This window comes from Opisthocomus hoazin, chromosome 7 (assembly GCF_030867145.1).
Source record: "Opisthocomus hoazin isolate bOpiHoa1 chromosome 7, bOpiHoa1.hap1, whole genome shotgun sequence".
In the NCBI taxonomy this organism is placed as follows: domain Eukaryota; kingdom Metazoa; phylum Chordata; class Aves; order Opisthocomiformes; family Opisthocomidae; genus Opisthocomus; species Opisthocomus hoazin.
In genome coordinates, this window is record NC_134420.1 from 31,151,249 (window position 1) to 31,172,640 (window position 21,392).

Here is a 21,392-nt window from a genome sequence, read left to right on the forward strand (position 1 = left end):
AGCAGGCCTGCAGAAGCGAAAGACAGAAAAAGTAAAGGCCCTGTGAAGGCTTCCAAAAATCTCCAGCTGCAGTGCAACAGGGATACAAGCCTATCTGTTATCCCTTCCATACAGATGAGCTCAAGAGCCTCTGGCTCTGCACACTCTTCCATTACTGTGGTCGACTGTGCCAGTGAACTGGTACCAAAAGGAACATAAGCAAGTGCACGTAATTGTCATTTGGTCACTACTGTAGCTAGTTCTGCTTGTAGAATCACTTGGTTGGTATCTCTTATTTAAGGCAAGTGACTGGATGTCAATCAAGGCTTTATTTTTAAAATAAAGACACCTATTTCTGCATAAAGTAGTAAGCTCCTGTTGCTTTTTCTATTTTGCTTGTCTGCCCTGGCACAGAATAACAACTGCGCTTCCTGAAAAAAACCCACAAATACGGAAATCCATGCTGATGGCCATGAAGCTCAGAATTTGGGCTTCATTTCTGATTTGTCTCAGTCTCTGATTTGTGAAAGTCAGTGAACCATGAAGTCTACAACTTGTTCTCTTGTCAGTCTTTCACACTACGTGCAAGTTCAAAGATATTACTCTGAATAAATAAAAAATCCATTTATATATATATTTACCTACACACACACACAGAGGTATCTACATACACACCCCCCCTTTTAAAGCCATAGCTTTAAAACAAAGGGAAATGCCATAGCTAAAATGCCTTTTAAGACATTAAAGCTTTATAATCTATAATTCATTTCAAAGGTGAAAAGTATGAATCTTCTATCAAGCATACTGACCAGGAATAAGCTATAATTGACCTACCTCAGCCAGATGTGCAAGGAGAGCAATACTTTGTACTGTTTTACCCAGACCCATTTCATCTGCCAGGATTCCATTGATGCCCTGCAAAAGATCCATCAATGAACGCTTTTGACCTTACTGTTTTTTAATCCATACAGGACTAGCAGAACGGCTGCCACTGAAATTAGGCAGAGCAGCCCCAGTGTAACAACTCTGAAACATCTGATTGACTCTTATGTCTTCTGCTAATAGATAATCTATCTCAATTGTACTTTCATTCATTTCTCAGACTGATTTTTTTCCCTCAGCCTGTCTGCACTTTGCGGTCACATTGCCAGCTGGGTACACACAGAAGGACAAGGCTGCCTGCAGTTTACTAGCTGATCAAAGCCTGAAACAGTATGCTGCTCCAAGCAGCTGAAGTTTCCTCGGTGTATAATCTAAGTGATAAACAGCTGTATAAACATCCACAAACAGTTGTATAAACAGCAACAAAGACTCTTGAACTTAATGCCCCATTCAAAGTTGTTATTTCCTAAATAATCAAAAACAATGATAGGTGGCTTACATAATATTTTCCTTTCTTCTGCAGACATTACAGATTTAGTGTATGTGGTCTATTTTTAAAATGACTACATTTTTTTTGTCCAAGTTTACTCTAATGACTTAAGAAATCCTAAAAGTTTTAAAAATCTGCAAGGTGTACTAAGATACCTGCTCATATAGGTTGGCCAGCCAATTCATGCCTTTCAGTTGGTAACCTTTCAGTTTTCCATTGAAAATAGTAGGCTGCGGAATATCTTCTCCTGCCCGGATAGATGGGTTTGCTAAACTGTAGCTTTCTCCAAAGCCAGTACCAGACTTGTTAGCAGCCCGTAAAGCAGCTGCCCGACTTTCCTTTGCATCTTCATCAAATGATCTGGTCTAAACAGGAAGAGGAAAGTACGTGTAAGATGACGAGCATGGTAATTGATCAAGAAACTGTATAGTATTAGGCTTTACACTTCACATTGAGACACTGGATGTCTGCCAAAATCTAACAGAAAACAAGTCTGTTCCTACAGCCCCCATCTTTATATTCTGGTTTGCTATCTGTTTAGCACAGAAAGTGGCAATGGAATTGAATTCATATCTGGTGCCCAGAATTAAACAAACCTCCTACTTCACTTGGCTGCTACGAAAGATCCTGGTTCTGTGGTCTTTACCAATTACTCTGCTTTCTTTTCTAGTCCATGGATCCAAAAAATACATACCCGGGCCTGATGAATCTGGTAAGCATCTTCAGCATTCTTCAGAGCTTGGGCCTTGTAATAGTTACTATCTGAAAACAACATCTCTATGTTAGAGCTCTGCAGCAGTAACCACCCAAATTAAGACACAGGTAAACTCTAGTAATTATAAAAGTGCTTCTTACATAGTAAGATTTTGTGCTTGAAATAGTAAGTTTGCACAATAAGTTGCAGAGTACAGTAAATTTCAAGACAGGGCACACGAAGGATTGTACACGAATCGCTTACCATAATCTTCTTGGGTGATATTGACCACTACTCCTCCGCCAATATCAATCTGCCTTTGGGTAGAGCTGTCTTCCAGTTTGCGTAGGATTTCCTCCTGTATTCCATCATGTCCAATATCTCGTTTACGACTCATAAAATGGGCATATAATTCAGTTTGTGTGATCAGGAAGTTAAGTTTTCGCTGCTGCCTCTTAGCCTAAAAGAAGAGTATTTACAAAAAACAGAGGCGGGGGGGGAAAAAACAGGACAAAAGTTTAATGTTTATAATTCAAGAAAAAATGATCATCTAATATCAACAGTTATATATTATATTATGCACATCACTGTGACAGCAAAATGCTAGAGTACTAGTTGCACATAAAAACAGACCACCACCATAAACATGTATATTAAAATATAAAATTGTTATAAATGAGAAGTTCTTTTAAATTCTGTAATCATGGCAAAGAACACCATAATCTAATACAATAAAGTTTTTGTTTACACTGAAAAATTAAAAGACTGACAAAAATAAACAGGATTTTAGTGATCTACAGTAAAAGAACTGAACGGTTAAAAAAACCTCTCATAACAACTCCAACATTTTGTTATTTACTAGAAAAAGAATTACGGTATAATACATTAAATGCATCACTATGTAACATAGTTGAGATTTTATCATGGCTCAGGGTTCAGCAAGACTTGTACAAACTGTTCATTCTTAGGTTCTGGCTAAAAAATGCTATAGATTAATAGACAACTTCTAAATCAGCTGAAACCTTCACAAAATGCTTATGAACTTGCAAGAATGAGAGGAATGCAATAAACAAAAGCATAATTTGAGCATAAAACTAAACATAAGGTATTTTAAAGATTCAACCTTAGCTCATCACCACACATGTAAGGTAACAACCATAAATCCACTAGTGAGCTTTGGCAAGAAAGCTTATTCTTAAATTCAGCACCTATTACTCTGTAAGGGAGTCCATGAAGCTGTCACATGGCCAACAAAAAAAGCAATCACAGAAAAATTCCGTGTCTCATACATGAATTATGATATCAATTTACAGCAAGGGGGAAAAAGACAAAAAAAAAAAAAAAAATTCAGTGTGAATGAAAATGTGGCTTGCCTTCTGAAGCCAGAATGATGTACAAAGCATCACAAAAGCCTGGCCTTTAGTAACTCTGAGTTATGTATGTCTGTGAGACAAGCTGCTTGTCTAATCCCTTCATTCGTTTGTAAAGAATTTACACAGTCTAAAGGCTTTTATTATCAGCTCTAGCTAACATTAGAAGAATTATGTCAAGAACTTTAAGATAGCAGTAGAAATCATGGAATACCGCTGAAACAGAACAAATAAGTGAATTTCATGGCCTGGATTTAGAATCTCAAATTATCCAGACACTTCTGCGACAGATTAATTATCAGCATTTCGTGGTTTTGCTGTACCTCTCTCATCTCCTCATCCAGCTTGCGTTGCTCCAGAGCCTCTTTCTCAGCTCTTTTGCGATGTTCTTTTTCCACCTTTTCATACTTTTTCCAATAGAGAAGCATCTCTTTGGTAAGACGACGTGCTCGTGGTAGAGTTTCCTTGCAGTTTTTCTGGGCCTGGATAGCAGCTCGACGTACCTCCCTCATGCACTGATGGGCAAGCTGGAGTGAAATAACGTTTTGGAAACAGTGGTAAAATCAGCAGATTTTAAAGAAATCCAGCAATAAACAACATCAAATTTGCTTACAACCAAATCTGAGCCTTCAGAGAGAAAAACTGTGATATTTCACTCAGCAGTATCGCTTTTGAAACAGCATGAAAGTGCATCAACTTCCAAAACCTCCTGACATGAAGACAAAACCTGAAGACAGTTTCAGTGTGGCATGGTGCTTAAAGGATTCACCTGGTGGTTAGGTCCTTGAAGGGGACTCAGAAGACCTCAGTTCAAGGCTTGCCTGCAATTCTGACTCATCTCTTCTACATGCTTTTCTGTGGTACCCACGCTTTCTCACTGTTTTACTAAGGCTGATACAATAGCAGTACTGGAGGAATACAATCTCACTCACATGTTCATACACTGAAAAGCGGTGACTATCCTACTATTTTCCTACCACCTCATGAAAAAGCATAACAATGTAATTTTTCATTCTACTATAAATTAATGCCATTGTCATAATGGTCAAAATTGCTGGGTTTAATACTTGTGACAGGGTTTTTTTCCTCCACTAAAATTTGCACATCAACAATTCTAACACACAGATTTCAAATGATCAAACAAAATGAAAACAAAGAACAAAGAAGTGGGATTTCAAAACCGCTAAGTGTGTCACATCACTCACTTGCTAAAATGCAGTTTGTGATATCTAGAAATACAATAATCGCGGGTTATTTGCCCAGACATGACAAAGCAGCCCACTCTCTGCTAGCTAAGGGGGAGCATAGGAGAGAACCCATCCACAACAAAGTTTCGCAAATATACACATGCAGGTCCTGTTTTCCGCATCCCTTACACAGAAAGTGCTCCCCTTCTTGATAAGGTACGTACAGAATGGAAAATCTCCTACATCATCTTCTCTCTCGTAATTCTCAGCCCTATATTTATACGTTTTCATTCACCACGTAAGTCAATCAGACAATTGAGTGTAACACTTGAAAAATGCTCAGAAAGCCATTATCAAGTGTTTCTGCAGTAAAGCCTTCTAGGTAGAAACAACGACACTTCTCAGCGAAGACTCTGATGAGAAGATAAATTCCTCTTGCAATCACTTAAGCAGAAAATTGTTCTATTCTTAATCTCAGCTCCTATATATATTTATGTAATTTAACACATTCAAGATTCCAAGAGCCCCTTTGATTTAAACAAGAATCCTTCCATCAGCAAATTCTAGCTAGTGGATAGATGGGCAGTTCAAAAGCCCATCATTAACCTATTGTTCAAAGATCAGTAAATTAAAAATGTACAAACTAAATCTTATGAAAGCCAAAAAGATCTCACAAAAGAAATTCATGTTGCTCATTTCATCTGTTGCTTATGAAACAGGCCAAAATGACACATCTAAAAAATGAAAAGCCTTCTACTAAGTAACAAATTACTTCTATACAGTGCTTTCTCCTATACTGCCCTGCTAGTACAGTCAGCATTATAAGAAACAGAAGAAACATACAGAGGTTACAGTTTGCCTATTACACCCAGTACAAGTACTTGCATAAAGCTAAACAACACTTACCTTTTTGCTGTTGGTTAGAAAAAGGTTGCGGGCTGAGGCTTTTTGTTTGTATGCCTACAAAATAATAACATCTTAAAATTAGTTAAAGGGTAATGGCTTCACAGTATTTCAAAAGATCACTTTCCAGTCTTCAGCAGATTTATGTGCCAACCTCAGCGACGCACACTGCTGTATAATCAGGTACAGGTACTGTAAGTATTTTTTATTTTGACTGAAACAGCTTTTCATCCTTAGTTATTGAAGGCATGTAGAAATGTATTCCAACTCCCAAAGCATGGACGTAAAAAACCTCCTTCTTCAGGATCATTTCCTTTAATTACTACTATTGCAAAGCAGGGTTCCACTATTCCACTGTTATCACTGACGTAAACAACAAAAATTGCCACTGTTTCCCAAAGATGTTAAGAATTAATGTAGATCTATGTTCTTCACATGATCAAAATCAGTCTTTTGAAAAAACAAGGTCTATCACACTGCATGTACCCTTCTTGCCTGCCTTTTAAGTTCATGTAGGATGCTATAGTCATCACTCACATTCAACTTCCTAGAATTTAAAGTCTGTTAACTGTGAACTCCAAAATGCACGCTGTAAGATTCACTCTGATCATACCTCAGAAAACTAGCGACAGTGAACCCAGCTTTCTATTTCTAATGTGCCTGAAGCTCCTCCCGCAAATGATACAAACACTTTTCCCTAGACTGTTTCTGAAATGTTTCAAAAAAGACGCACATTACAATGATGAAAACACTCCCTCCCTGAACTTTATGTAAAACCTAGATATTGGTTTGCTCTACATTGCTATTCTGTAGATTAAAAGGACTAATGGCTACAGTTTACTGTACTATTCGTAGAAAAGGGTTGGATAGACAAGTGAAAGCAGTGGCAAAAGCACTGCATGATCCACTCAGATACCACTGGTGATAACAAATCTGAACTATAGTTTGCTTGTGGATTACAGAGTATCACTTTGGTCATTAATGATCACCAGAAAAATCAGGTCTTGCTTCACTCTGTTCTTCCAAGTGTCAACTCCCCACTAAGTTAATTTTCTACTTCACTTTCTTGCCACGATCACTGATTTAGTGCCATTAGCGAAGCTCACCTTTGGCAACTCCTTTTTAACAATGCTAAGCCACACTTTCCGCCGACGTGCATTAAGTTGCTCAACAGTCAAATGCTTTTTCTTGGATCCAGGTGGTGGCGTATCATGAGAAAACTTGGCAAAAACTTTGGTCTGGTGATGGTGGCGTCGTGGTGACTCCTCTGAAGAGAGTTCTTCATCTCGTCTCCTCTTTTTCTTTACTTTTTTCAACTTGCCTACATGGCAACAATGACCACAAAAATCAATTTCTTTCTCTATTTTTGGGATACATTTAGTGAGGTATCTTTCCTGAGCAAACTATCTTAGTCAATTTATGCGTGGAATCAAGAAAAAAAGCCAGACTGATCCATGTTTGCCAACTCTGGTACCATCCATTTATCATATTACGTATTTCCTCATCACTTTATAATAGAAACATTTGCCTAATAGAGTGATGAAATGCAATTTTTCCACCTAGGGAAACACGCCTTGGGAGCTAAAATCTCTGGGACCTGGTGCAATGTTTCTTGCTTTGTGATAAAATTCTACTTAAAGACGGGTAAAGGTAAGTCATTTAAAGGCAACAACATTAGCATTTGGTAGGATCAGTCTCAAAGCAAGCTTCTCAGCAGTTGATAGAGATTGGCATGTTATCACCTATTACAGATACCAGTTTTCAGAGGAAACTGATACTGGTATCAGGTGTTAAAAATACTCTTTTTGAGTATGCAAAATCATGGACGCTGCAAGATTAGTGCAGAAAAAAAAACCACCAGAGTTAAAGAAGGAGGGAGGGAGGGAGGGAGAGAGGGAGCCCAAAATAGCCCCTTTAAAACGCAGCTCAAACTTAAGTACTTGCACTAGAGAGAATTCACCTTACGCTGACAGTTCATAGCCTTCCCTTCCTGCTTCCTTACAGATTTACAGCTGCTGCCAGCTCAATCAAAAAAGGAAACTGTACTTCCTAGCAAACATGCATCTGAGAAACTCCAGCTGAGAGGTTACAGAAGTAATTCTGTTTTAACTCACATTGGACATCAACTCTGAGTTCCCTCTAATTTCCAGAAAACACTCTCACTCCTTATCGTTTCTTGTTCACTAGAATTACATATTCAGGAATAACTGCAACAGGTACTGGCTACGTTCTTACATTTTTCAAGGAACTATTGTGTTTCTAAAAAACTCTGAGTAAATGGACCATGATACACAATGGTATTTACAGATTCTCAAGCAATGAATGTAGCTATCAGGTACTGCATAACTCTTTCATTTCAGATTCAGAGGTCCACAAAGAAAACTGAAAGCCATGAACTCTCAATTCACATTCCTTTTTTTCACTCTAGCTTTCTAGAAGCCAGAAGATAAAGCGCAGTACTTTCTACAGATTTTTTTCTGACAGAACTGGGTATTTCCATGCAAAACCCAGAAGTTTTGAATATTTATGTTTACTCAAAGAAAATAACATAGGAAAGCAGATTAACAACAGCAGCCATTTAAAAATTTAAAGGGTAATGACTTTACCTTTTAATTTTTTCTCTTCTTTGAACTTCTTTTTCTTGGGCCCTAGCAGGTGGCGCTGCTGCTCGTAGTAAGGATCATGTGTAGACAGCAGTCCTGCACTGTAGTATTGATATTGCTGCAACTGAAGTGGATGTAAGTGAGCACAGTACCGGAAAACAGATACAGCGGATAACAGAGATACCAGGTAAATAAATTGAGATCTTGATCATAAATAAGAGATCAGAAGCATGCACTTCTCCATTTAGCATTGTTATCAAGGATCATACCATGTCCGAAGTGAAACCACTGCTCCCAGAGGTGGCCTCCAAGTTCTACACAGAGACCCAAGCCCACTTAGTTAAGCAGGATGAGAAGGGCAGGCAGTGAAGCTTACAATTTCAAAACACACTGCTCTATCTTTTCCACACAGGTGCTGCCCAGCAAGACAGCACTTCACATGAAGTGGTCCAACCACGGACCTCCTATTTGTTTTGACTGCATTCCCAAATTACATATATGTTCTACTTTATCATTCCAAAGGATGCAAAAGGACAGGTTTACATAAAAGACTTCCACAAGGACAAACAACTCGAACACTCACATTGCCAAGTAAAAATATAGCTGCCTCGGCATTTTTTTCCCCAAAATTATCAAAAAAGTCAGTATATTCCAAGGACTATTCAACTAAAATATTAAAGAACTATACACAGGTTACACATAAACAGGCAAATTAAAGACAACACAGGCTAGAAATTAACAATTTAAAACCTAAGCATACTAATAAGTTCATAAAAGATTTTTGAAAGGTGAGAAGATCAGCATAAACTAACTTTTTTGGACAGGTGTGTTTGCCCCCCCTCATAACTACCCTGGTTATTTGCACTGGATATTATTTGTTACTAGTCTGGAAATATGTATTTGTGTAAAATCTAACAAAGGCTATGACCTGTGTAAAAATTGGGTGTATTTGCATAGTTCTATAATATTTCAAGAAGCTAATACAATCTTGGCTTAGAAGTTAACAAGTAAACAAAGGAAAGAAGTGGACAGAAGCAAAGGCCTGGGTGGGAAAATATTTCCTCACTCTTTGGAGAAATTTCAAAATAATATTAAACAAGACAACAAATTTTCATTTCAGACACATCCTCTGACAGCAGAATAGGATGACTTCCTTCATCCGAGACTACCTTCTGGTGCAATTCAAAATGGTGATGAAAATAACTGCTGCAAAAGCCCTCATAATTTGAAGAAATATATTATTAGAATCAAAACAGTCATAGAAATTGGCCTAATATTAAGAAAAATGCAGAAATACCGCAGACTATTTTCTTACAAGAAGGGAAAGAATATGAGAAGAAAATCCAAAATAAAAAAGGTGAGAAAGAAAAAAAAAGAAAGTCAAGTAAAACCCCAAAGAATGACAGAAAACAGTAAGAAAGAAAACTAGGAACTCCTTTTCAAGCAGGTAAACATCGCCTTAATACTCATCACCTCAGTGATGATGCAAGTATCCTGCTTTAGGTTTAAATATACAGTTTTAGTCTTGAACAGCAGCTACCACCTATATTAGAATTCAACCCACAGCACATCAGTTTTAATATATATCACCCAAACGCACCCTGTATTTGCTCTAGTGACTAGAACACAGCACTGTGGAAGCCATATATAACACATATGCCAGTACTAGCTACATAAATTATTGACAGATTCTCAGCATAAGGCTTTTCAGTCTCTATGTAATTGATTAACCCTTGTCTAAAACTGATGTTAGATTGTTCTCGTCTACCAAACAACAGGATATTTTCCAGTCCCCAAAATATTATGGGTTTTGGTAAAAATGTAAGCGCAGTTAAAATAACACAGTTAAAGGAAAGAATAAAAATCAAGGAAATTTAAAACTTTTTACCTCTTTGTCTTTGCTGTATTTACTTTGATGCAGTTTCTTATATTTGTGTAATCGCAGCATATTGTGAAGTTCTTCCCTCGAAAGTGAAAATTCTTCTTCCTCCTCTCCATCTTCATCACTTGGTGAATCTGTGTCACTGGAGTCATCACTCAGAAGGATACTCTAACGAGAGTGAACGGAAACTAATTTAACAATCGCAAGCCCCTATACTGAACTGTTTATTTATTCAAAGCAGTCTTGAGCCTTTACCTAATAAAGGGCTGCGGGTCTGGCCCAACAATGCCACTTAGCATTTACAAAGTGTCTTCCATTTGAAACGCCTCAAATGGAAAACAGTTTTCTGAGGTACAGTACTGCATAGCAGTGAATCCAATAAACATTTTCTGATTGGGGGGAGGTAGTCTTCTATTAGTTTGGTGATAGTTAAGTCACTTTAGAATCCACTTTGTCTACAGTCTCAGAAAAGCAGCAGTGAGAAAATCCAGGATACCGCTAGGGGCATTCTGTGATATACGATTGCAGGTACTTCCCTATCCCATCTGTAGTTTGTTGGGCTATTCTACCACTTCCACCTGCATCAGTTGCAGCAGGTTTGGCTCGTCTGGAGTCTTGGCATTCTGTTCTTGCAAACTAGAGAAGGCTACAGTACAATGAAAAGGCAAAGATGGTATAAAGTCACAATTCCACTCTCTCCTTTCATCCTCACTTCGACCTTGTACCGAGTTCATCTTAGAACCAAATTGTCAGGCAAGTCTCAAATGTTCATTTAATATATTTCGTAACAGCTCATTTAATTTTGGACAGTGTACTAAAATTATTTCAAGTTTCTGAATGTATACTGTGAAATTTAACTAAAATGCTGCTGCTCACCAAAACTGAAATGCCTACTGGACGTTTTGGTACACAATGAAAATGAAAGCCTCTAATCTAGAGATACTATAACTCTACTTTGTTCTACCCAAAGTCTAATACAATATACATTATCAACTGTCACTCTTCTTTCTTTCCATTTCCAAGATGAGAAGCCTCTGTAGAATGTATTTTTTGCTTTGTGTTTTTTTTTTAATGTAAAAAAACCCCAAACCTCATTTCCTTCTTAGCAAGGGACACTAGCTCCAGTTACCTCCAAAAAAAAAAAAAAAAAACACCACCAGTGCAGCAAACAACAAGCCAATATAGAACAAAACTAAAGAATTCACCTGGAGCTCTCTTCAGCAACACAAAATATTACCCCATCTCTATATCACCCTATGCCTCTTTTTCAGTGTGAGATTTTGCATGAATCAAATTGCATCACATAATTTAGAGCAGCTCTTAAAATGTTAGTTTAGCTTTCTGAGCTCTCAGTAGTACAGGTAAATTAAAATTAAACAAACTACTGAGCTGAGAACAAACTTACTGTAAACCTACTGTATTTGGAATTGTATTTGTGATAATTTGTGATAACGCTCTGACCATTGCTCAACTTATTTTCTTGCTGCCGTCTGCTTGCTTACACGTTTCTACACCATGATCTACATCGGATGACAAGACGGAATCACTCACCACTGCTACAAGGTGTTGACTGGAACTCTACTCACAGATTTCATAATGGCTGCATTTCTTTCCAATATTCTTACCTTCAGCCACTTTCTGCTTTTCTTCAGTTTGGAAAAATTATACAAGCTCCCTTTTTCAGACTTTTGTTCTGTTTAGCAAAAAAATAAAAATAAAGTTCTTGAGAAATAATGCTTTTCCCAGCTTATCCCAAAGAAAGCAGAGATTCAGCCTAGTGCATGCCTACCTGGCTGCAGTACTCCATTCAGAGAATGTGCATTCAGCATCCCAGAATTCCCTGCTCCAGAAGATTCCCCAAGCAAAGAGTTTGGAGGCTCTTCCTTAACTTGCATCAGGGGATCCCCAGACTGAGGCAGCAAAGGATTGTCATCCAATCCATCTTCACTTTCATCACTGCAAGAAAATATGTAACACGGTGACAACAAAAGGAAAATATTCAGAAGAGGAGTTAGCCATGCAGCTTTCTTACACATGGCCATTTGTCTAGAGGTTTGAAAATTGAGACAACTTCAGATGTAATTTTATACATTAGAAATACTGCTGTTAATTTCCTGTTAACCCCTTGTACTGTCCCAGACCAAAGTGAAAAAGATCACCTTCCCTCACCCACCGAGTGGGATGGGACACCCCTTGGCAGTAGTTAACCACCAGACCAGCCTGGCTATGCTATCAACCTGCACCTTCAGTCTTTAACTAGGTATCTAATCTGAGAAGCACAAGTTAAGCAAGAAACGAATATCAAGTCAAACCAAAGCACAATATTGTTATCCTCAGCCCTACCGTACATGTGAGAAATATAAAGCTATACTCCACTCCTTGTGTGGATCTAACATGCTTGTAAATGTACCTGTTGTCTATCATGCATACAGCTATGAGTTCTGTAACTCTACAATTCCAAAACACTGAGGAAATTAAATGTACATTGTTTTGGGACAGAAACGTACCCTGATGACTCAACTCATTGCTACAACTTACATATAAATTCTGCACCTGACAACTGTGTTTGCATTTCACTTATGGCTACAGGCCATCTCCCTGAAAAATCATTTTAGTATTTGTTCATCCTACTTTTTGCAGACAAAGAAAGTTTTGGCCACCCAGCTACAAAAAATAGCTTTAAAATGTCATGCTAATTTGTACATGTGCTGGCAACAGACCGAATTATCAGTGTGAGCTAAGAGAAGCACACTGCAAAATCTCTGAAGGAGAAGAGTTCATAATGAACAAGTCACCACTAAACACTTAATATGGTGTTGCCTGGGAACAATGTAATAAAAATGCTTGTCTTTCCTTTGGTATTCCCAAAGGAAAATTGAAATGGTTTTGGTACCTGGATATACTCCTGTTAAAGATGGCAGATGTCTGTTGTAGAAACTGATCCAGTTGCAGAGCTTTCTCCAGATATTGCAGATAGAGGGGTTTTGCCAGCTCTGAGCAGCTGCCATCCTCCCTGGCACCCAGCTCTGAGGCCATAGAACAAACTTCTCATGCACAGGTGCCTCTGAACACACAGCTGTTAAGAAGAAACAACAGCCATCATCACCACCACCACCACCTCTGGAAGGAACAAACTCGGTGAGCAGGCAAATCTACTGCATGCTACACCAAATGCTAGTATTTCACAGAACACATAACCGAGGCAGTTCTGGGCAAAAAACTTAGGTTGCAGTTAATAGGTATATTAAACAGAAATTCACACAAAACTTTCCACCACAATATTACTATAGCCAAAAAGCAGATTCTTAGTTTTCTGTTTTATGACTTCATAGACGCCGTTTGATAGGAATGAGCACTACAGTGACCTGTATGATAATCCAAGTGGTGACACAGAAATGCAAAGTACAATGAAGCCAGTCCTTGAACATCTAAAGCAGACTTTCATCACTATTGAAGATATTAAAGATAACCTGCTGATAAACAAGTTATAAATACTTGACCAAAAACACCTCCATTCTAAAATCTGTTATTTTTATTAAAGAAAAAGTAACACTTAATTAGCAATTTATTACATGCTTTTTATATTTACTTATTTAGAACATACTCTAGATTCATGTTTTATCAACTAGTAAAAACAGCCATCCTGATTTTCATTTTTTATTTGTTTTCAGGATTTTAGATTCTTAAAAAACCAAACACATCCCTCCTGCAATATTTGCATAATATATACTTTAAGAACAAAACTATCAACACATTTTATTTCTCTATCAACTGCAGTTTTATTTTCCTTCAACTACAAGAGATGCTGTAACAACTGTTACAGTAACAGGCCTGTCAAATAGAATTTTATTTTTCTTCCATTACAAAAGATGCCATCATTGTTATAATAATAGTGAGAAAGATAATTTTAAATTATTTCCAAAGTCACAGCGCTCACTGTATAAATGAAGGTGCTGTCAATACCCTAAATATGATAGTATTTGCTAATAAATGCTTTAAGCTTTTGCTTCTGGTGGAGGCCAAAAATAAAACCAATCAGCTTTTGAAATACTTAGATTAATTGTTCTTCTGAGGGATTCTTCCAGTTTTTATCACTTTTTAAAAATACTACAAAACCTGAAGCATGCTTCACATCAATTTACTGCAATACATTTTATATTTGTTCAATTATTAACTTGTTAATGACTAAATTGTTTTAAGCTTATGTAAGTGAAAACACAGATTGAGTATCTGGTCTTCCAATTGTTCTCTCTTCACGTACACAGACCAAAAACCAGCAGCGAACTTTTTCCAAGTCTTCTATCCTCAAAAATTACAGCACAGATTCAGAACTTCCTAAGTTACAAAAACACTAGGATAAGTGATCACCACCTTGACAGTAATGGCTGTGGTTGAACAAAAGCAAATTGTATTATTTCTTAATCAATGCCTAGCCTTGAGTTAACATCTTTACCCATACAGAATATACAACAGCATGCCAGAAATTGTTAGACGGGATAACAGCCCTCATTTTAAAATTATTTTTAGACTGAAGCTGTGTACGTTCAGCTTTCTATACGGATCTTCGCTCACCTGACAGCAATGAAATGATTGCCCCGTTACCAAACACCCATTTGCAGCAGAAGTTAGAAGACAGAACAAAGCACCTGAAGGCCTTCCCTATCATAACTGTATTAAGATTCATGTTTTGCAAGAAACTTTCAAGGTACATATGCCAAACTGCTTAACAGCCATCTGAAAAAAACCACCCTAAAATCAAAAACTGTCTTCCAAGAGACAGGGCCATGAAGAAGGTAAAGAGGTTATAAAACAACAGGAAACATGAAACTGGTGTCTCTGATGGAAGAAATCATTCAGGAGGAGACAGAAAAGGACACCAAGAAGGTGAAAGATATTTTCTCTCAGATCACCATTAAAAATGATATATACTGTACGAGAAAGATCAATCCCTAGTATCATACCAGAAAAAAGTATGGTGATCCTTTTATCACTCCATTTCAAAATGCATCCGTTAAAACCAGCATGTGTTGTGTGAAGAGGGTATTATTTTACTTGTTTACATGTGCAACCATCATTTAATGATTTCACTCAGAACCACAATGCATCTTTCACTTGTCTGTCCTTTACAGAAAATCACCTTCCCGAAACTCAACATTTGGTAGCATTGCCTGTCCTCGAGGCACTGCAGGAAAGAAACGTGTCCTGGGGGGCACACAGCACACAGGACCCCATTTGGCTTCACCAGCTCCGGGGAAGCCAACAAATCAAATGTGCTCGCCTGCACCCCAACGAGCCTTGCCCTCACAAAACCATACAAGCCTAACAGCAAAATAAGGGGAAAGAAGATAGATTTGAGGTCAAGTTTTTAACTGCAGGACAGCAAACAGGCCTGAGGCAAAACAAACACGCTCATATTCCTGATCTAAAATGAGTAACTGGATGCGTTTCTAGCTGCCCAGACGCACTTGCCTAGGCGCTGGTCTAAGCGGATCCACCAGACGGGATCACCGCCTCTTCTCCACACAGGCAGCCGTGTTCATCCGGCTCCATGCTCACACAGCTTAGGAGATAACCCACCAGAAGACTATTTCTTTGCTTGTAAGACATAAACAACCCTATGAAAATATGCTATCAGATATGTTTAGTAACTAGAAAACTAAGATATTTTCTCAGGAGTAGCTAATGCACAGAGTTCCCAGGCAAATACGAAAGCAAGGGACTGCCCTCTGCCTGCAAGGACTGCAGTAACTGCAAAGAGTAGGTTTCATTCCACATTTTAAGACATTAATCCCCTTGTGTATACTATGTTAAACATATATCTGTCTCCTCCGTGTTTTTTTTCAGATACCTAAATATTTAAATATTACTTCCCAGATCAGTAAACCTTGCATTTCTGCATTGAATAAAGTCCTCCTTGTGCTGACATAGTATAAGTACTCTACATTTCACCCATCGAAAGAGACAAGCTTTTTCTTGTCTTCCTATTTTAATTGTCCTGTGAGGCTCCTGCATATACAAAGTTAATTACTCTTGTCCTCAAAACAGTTACTCGCCTGTATCCCGCCTATCGAATGAACAAATAAACAGAGGAGACCTTAATGATATTCTTAAATGTACTAACAATGTCCAAAACAAATTTTGAAAGTGTTACACAGGCACAATGGATAGAGAATAGCTCAGACATTGAATTCAGCCTTTCATTTATTTACATGCTGACAGCCACACAGAGCTTATCTGCTGATCAAAGTAATAATAAAGGAAGCTAATTGACAGATACTTCTTTATCCTCTGTTCTTTTGTTCCCATTCTAGGTTTTAAGAAACAAAGATTTCCAATGGCAAAAATTGCTTGAATACTGAGGTGGGAGAAGATGGGAACAAGCGAGAGGCACACAACAGCCTGACCCACTACAGCAGGTAACAGCAGTGCTCAGGACATCGTAAGACATTGCTTCAGTTGATTTACACAGTGATGACATTCATTCCACTTCACCATTTTTGAAACAGATCTATCTTTTGCCTACTCATTTTAAGGAAGATAGCAGAAATAGAGATTTTTCTAAATGTTTTCATTACTCATGGTAACATTTAGGTAGAGACATTACAGTTGGCAAAATGACTGGATGCTGCAGAGTAATCCTTCTGCCACCATGACTTTCTTACTGATATATGCCAATTTTATGTTAAGTTTCAGTATCAAATTCAGTAGTTATTTGCTTTCGCCCTCAACTCCCCTAGAGTTATCACAGTTTAGAAAATCAGCATTTGGAAATACATAGCTGCTGCACCGCCTGGCTGGCACTTCAAATCCTCTAACATTCTTAATCAGAAGCTCACACTGAAACCTTTTAATTGTACCACCTGGCCCTTTGAGTTACTAAAGCACAAGTGAAATATCACCAGCAGGATCTGAGTTTAGTTATATATATACACCAACTTCATACAAATAACCTTCATAATCATATATATCTTTTTAAAGATCTAAGTTCAGTTCTGAAGAAGCCTTCCTTATCCTGTTTTAAATTACATTGCCTAGTTCAATGCTAATGTAGGCGCATTTCTTCACTCACTTTGTTTTTTCAAGTCTGCCCATTACAACGTCTGGTCAGTAAGTAAACACCCAGCATTGGACAAGAATCCTCCAAGGAAGTCCTCAACGAGCAGAGTGGTATTTTATAACAAGGTTTCTAAGTTTTATGCCCACCGACCCACACCAACCAAACAGCAAAAACACCGCTCTCATGAAGCAACTCAGCTTTAAAGGTAAATTCTCCCAGTTTAAACAAATGTCCACCAGCTATTTCTGAACGTAGTCCCAACAAGTTTTTGCTACCGCTATCAATTTAAAGCAGGAGCCCCACGAGTGGCAAGCGCGCAGTTCGGCACTTGTGCCTGGCTGCAAGCTGGAAAGGATTTGCTTTGTACAACTGTTTGAAACAGTACTTCTTCCTCCAGGAGTCTCTTGCTTTTCTTTTTTTTTTTTCCTTCAGTTGCTGGCACCTCCACACCTTAGGTAAGACCAGAGGATTACTTTTTCTTCTCTTTATGCCTAACACTAACATAAAACATTGAAGTAAAACGGTAACAACTTCGCTCCGAGCTGAGGGCACACACACAAACACAAGCTGCCATGGAGGTACGAGGTACAACAGAGCAGCTAATCCACAGCACCCTTTCTTAGCCTACAACAAACGCACAGCAAATCAGGGAAGTAAAACTAACCCATAGGGTCTCACCCGCCACACGCTAACTGCACGTACACGAAGTGTTACCGGCCTGCAGCAGAACATGCTTATTTGTTCAAATATTTAGCCCCCAAAAGTGAAGTTTCTTACCTGTCCTCTGTCCAACCTGTCAGCACGCTGACAAAACATTCAAGTGGACAAAAACCTGAAATCCCAGTCTATACATGGACATTGTGCATTCCTCATATCCTTACTGACAGCATTGAATGTTTTATCCATAAAGCAGGATTAAAAACTGGGAGCAAGAATACAACCTTCTACGGTATTTTAGTTCCTTCACAATGTTAGAAGTTTTCTGGTTTTTTTCCACACGTGGATCTTTTCGTACTTTGCATTTTGACACCAACTCATTAAGAGACCTAGAATACTCTTCTTTCTTGAAGAAACTTACAACTGAGACATACAACTCTCATTAGAGTAGCAAAATACTGTAATGATTTCCTGTAGCAACATCTCCAGCATAACCCCTCACACAAACATACACATCCACACAGAAGATTAAGTCAAGATCCATATGGAAAACTTACATTAGTACAGTTAATACCAGTTAGGTATGTTTTGTCACATTTCTTTATAAGCACATAATCTCTAACTGCGGACAACTATGGTAGCATAAAAAAAGCTTGAAGAGGTACTTTGCTTGGAGGAGGATTACAGGCTCTTCTTTCCCCCTCACATTTTAGCTTGCTTTGACAAATGTATAGTTGCACTGATAACCATTTTCCAGAGTACACTATATGCCAGGCCTTAAAGCAAAACATAATCCCTACACAGTCTTTATTTTTATGGCAGTGTCTTCAATAGAACTTTAATACATAAGATATTATCGCTTTAAAAGAAAGCAGATAGGAGGATATTTCATATGAACCCTAAGCTCCCAGTGTCCACTAAAGCTGAATGAATAAAAGACATGTACATGCAACTGAAGTGTGAGTTAACACCATTTCAGTTTGAAATTAGAAAGAAGCCAATTTAATTGCTTTTCTGAGTAATGAAATCTAGTTAAAACTAGATGCTGTCCTATACACAGTACTTCACTGATTTGCTTCTATGGTAAGGTTTTATATTGTCTTCCAACGAACGAGAGTATTTCATCGATCTCCGTTCCATCTTTTAATTGCTTTTAAATACGAAAAAGAAGAGCCAGTGGGGCACAGGCTTTTAATTTTCTAATTGCCGAAATAACAGTCACAGATAAGGCCTAATTTATTATTATTAAAAAAAAAAAAGCTGTACAGCTTTACAAAAATTATATCAGAAGCATATACATAAGTGAATGACCAAATACCTTAAAACCTACCAAATGCAAAAGTTAGCATGTCACAGCTCTGCTTCCATGTTTAAACTAGCAGAAAAAGAAACCTATTTAATTGCTCAATTAGAGTAAGTCTTGTCCCAGAAGGGCAGTTAACAACATTTATGGAGACCTCTGACGATGCATCCATACCCTCTGCACTGCGTAACAGCACTGTTACCCTCACACATTGCTATTGCTTCACTCCTCCTCTCTCTGTGTACACAAAATATAAACTGCATGGATGATTTTGGTTTTGTTTTGGCTTTTACTCCCCCCACCCCAGACCATGAAAGGGGAAACCATGTCCAAGAAAGCTCTAAGAGGACCATTTTCTTCCTGCCATCTAAATCAATCCCTAGCATGTGATTTAGCTTGTCAAATAGCAAGCTTATTACAGAATCTGCAGCTTATTACATTATACCCCAACGGAACAAAACTTGCTCATTTGAACAGTCAAGAAATGCAAGGCAGTATTTTAAGCAACTTGAACAATACACATGTGAGAGACGGACTAAAAGTGAATTACAGGGAAATATCCTTAAACATTGGGAACAGGTTCAAGCTACAGTCCTGTTCCTTGTACTTCTCCCTCACTACCTCACCAACCTCCAGATGGCAAGGCCTACTCTTATACACACACACTGCAGGAATGACAACCCAAACACTTCATTTCCGAGTCATGTAAATTAAAAAAAGATGACCATTGGTCACATAGGGGCGTATCAGATCTACACAGTAGACTTGCTCATATGAAATTATAACAATGCACATAAGGGCATTTCACTATCAAAAAGGAATATGCACCGTTTTCTACAGGCGAAGTGGAAAATAATCTAAAGGAATTGATGGTTATCACCCACGGCACTGCTGGGAGGGAAACCTGGCACGGGCGACCAGCACCCGGTTAACAACAGCAGCGTGTAACGCCCAGCAGCGCTGACCGCGGAGCAGCCGCGTCAGGTGAGGCGCCCGCAGTGACACAGGGCCAGGCTTCACACCCCGGCGCCAGCAAGGCACAGCGGCATTTTCTGGCGCGCCCGTAACACCAAACCATGTCTTCCGGGCACCCGGCAGGCCCCGCGCACCCGCAGGGGCACCCGCCCGGCACGCAGCGCCCGCCCGCAGCCGCCGGTCGCTCCCCGGGCGGAGCTCGGGCCTTCGCTGAGCCCGGCGCTGCCGGGCAGCACCTCGCACGGACGAGCAGTCCCGGTGCTCGGCCGGTCCGCTCGCAGGGCTGCCCGGCCCGGCAGCGCCCCGGCGCCCGCCCTCCCTCCGCTTGGCAGCCGGGGGCGGTCGCAGGCCGCAGGCCCTACGCGGAGGCCCCCGCGCCCCGAGAGGAGCCGGCGGGGCGGGCGGTGCCCGCAACCTCGCGCGGCGCCGCTCCCAGGCGGGCGGCGGGGGCTGGGGGGGACCCGGCACCCCGTGACGTGACGCGGCGCTGGCGGCCGCAACGGCCCGGCCCGGCCCGGCCTCGCCGCCGCCCTCGCCGCGCGGCCCCCGCGCCTTAGCCCGCCCCCCCTCACCGCGCACGTGCGCCCGCAGGTGCACGACGCTGCCCCGCTCCGCTCCCCTCCCCCCCCCCCCCCCGCGTGCGGCGGCTCCATGCGGGGGAGGGGCGGCTCCCGCGCCAGTATATCGGGGCGCATCCGGCGGGCAGGGCGGGGAAGGGGCCTGTCCCTTTAAGAAGAGGCCCGGGCGCTGCGACCGGCGCTTAGCAGCGGGGGGGGGGGGGGGGCGCGAGGCCCCGCTACCGCCTCTCGTAGCCCCCCGCCTGGCGTGCCCCAGCTCGGGCGCCGCGGTGCCTCACCTGGGTGGCGGCGGCGGGGGGCTGGGGGTGTCTCCCGGGCTTGCTCCCCCGCTCGCTCCTCCCGGCCTCTCGCCCCGCGCTGCCGGGGCTGGCGCTGCCCGTCTCCTGCCGCGAGGCGCTCTCGACTCCTGCCTCGCCAAGATGGCGCCCGCGCTGCTGCTGAGGAGGAGGCGGCGGCTGCGGGCGCTGGGACGGCGGCGGCGGCCACTTTCGCTCACTGAGAGGAGAGGAGCAGGGACACGGGGAGCCATGGCGGGGGGGAGGAGAGGCGCCATGGCCAGGCCTGAACAATCGAGCCCCGCATACCTCCCCGCCGCACCGGCCCCGCGCCTCGGCCCCGCCGCCCCGCGCGCGCCGCCGCAGACGCCGCGCGGTCCCCGCGCCCGCGCTGCGGGCGCCGTCCCCGCGCGCGGCCCGCGGGGGGCCCGCTCCCATCGATGAGCTCCCGCAGCCGATTGGTAGAGTCTGGCGGTGACGGAAATTGCCGAAGGGACTCGGGCGAAGCGGCCGGGTGACCTAGCGAGTCTCGCGCGAGTCGGGGCGGGCTCTCGCGA

At 40.9% G+C, this 21,392-nt stretch overlaps 1 protein-coding gene across 1 annotated transcript in view; it reads right to left on the bottom strand.

The window, feature by feature from the left end:
* The window catches only part of INO80 (INO80 complex ATPase subunit), a 72,822-nt gene extending 51,722 nt beyond the window's left edge, over positions 1-21,100 (bottom strand). Inside the window, exons 1-13 of the mRNA XM_075426107.1 lie at positions 20,839-21,100; positions 12,884-13,066; positions 11,780-11,946; positions 11,616-11,683; positions 9,997-10,158; positions 8,112-8,232; positions 6,612-6,826; positions 5,509-5,562; positions 3,739-3,942; positions 2,310-2,505; positions 2,046-2,113; positions 1,507-1,716; positions 814-894 (exon numbers count right to left, since the gene is read on the bottom strand). Coding sequence (XP_075282222.1) covers positions 814-894; positions 1,507-1,716; positions 2,046-2,113; positions 2,310-2,505; positions 3,739-3,942; positions 5,509-5,562; positions 6,612-6,826; positions 8,112-8,232; positions 9,997-10,158; positions 11,616-11,683; positions 11,780-11,946; positions 12,884-13,026 — 1,689 coding nt within the window. The 5' untranslated portion in view covers positions 13,027-13,066; positions 20,839-21,100. The remainder of the gene's footprint in view (positions 1-813; positions 895-1,506; positions 1,717-2,045; positions 2,114-2,309; positions 2,506-3,738; positions 3,943-5,508; positions 5,563-6,611; positions 6,827-8,111; positions 8,233-9,996; positions 10,159-11,615; positions 11,684-11,779; positions 11,947-12,883; positions 13,067-20,838) is intronic.
* Positions 21,101-21,392: the final 292 nt, after the last annotated feature.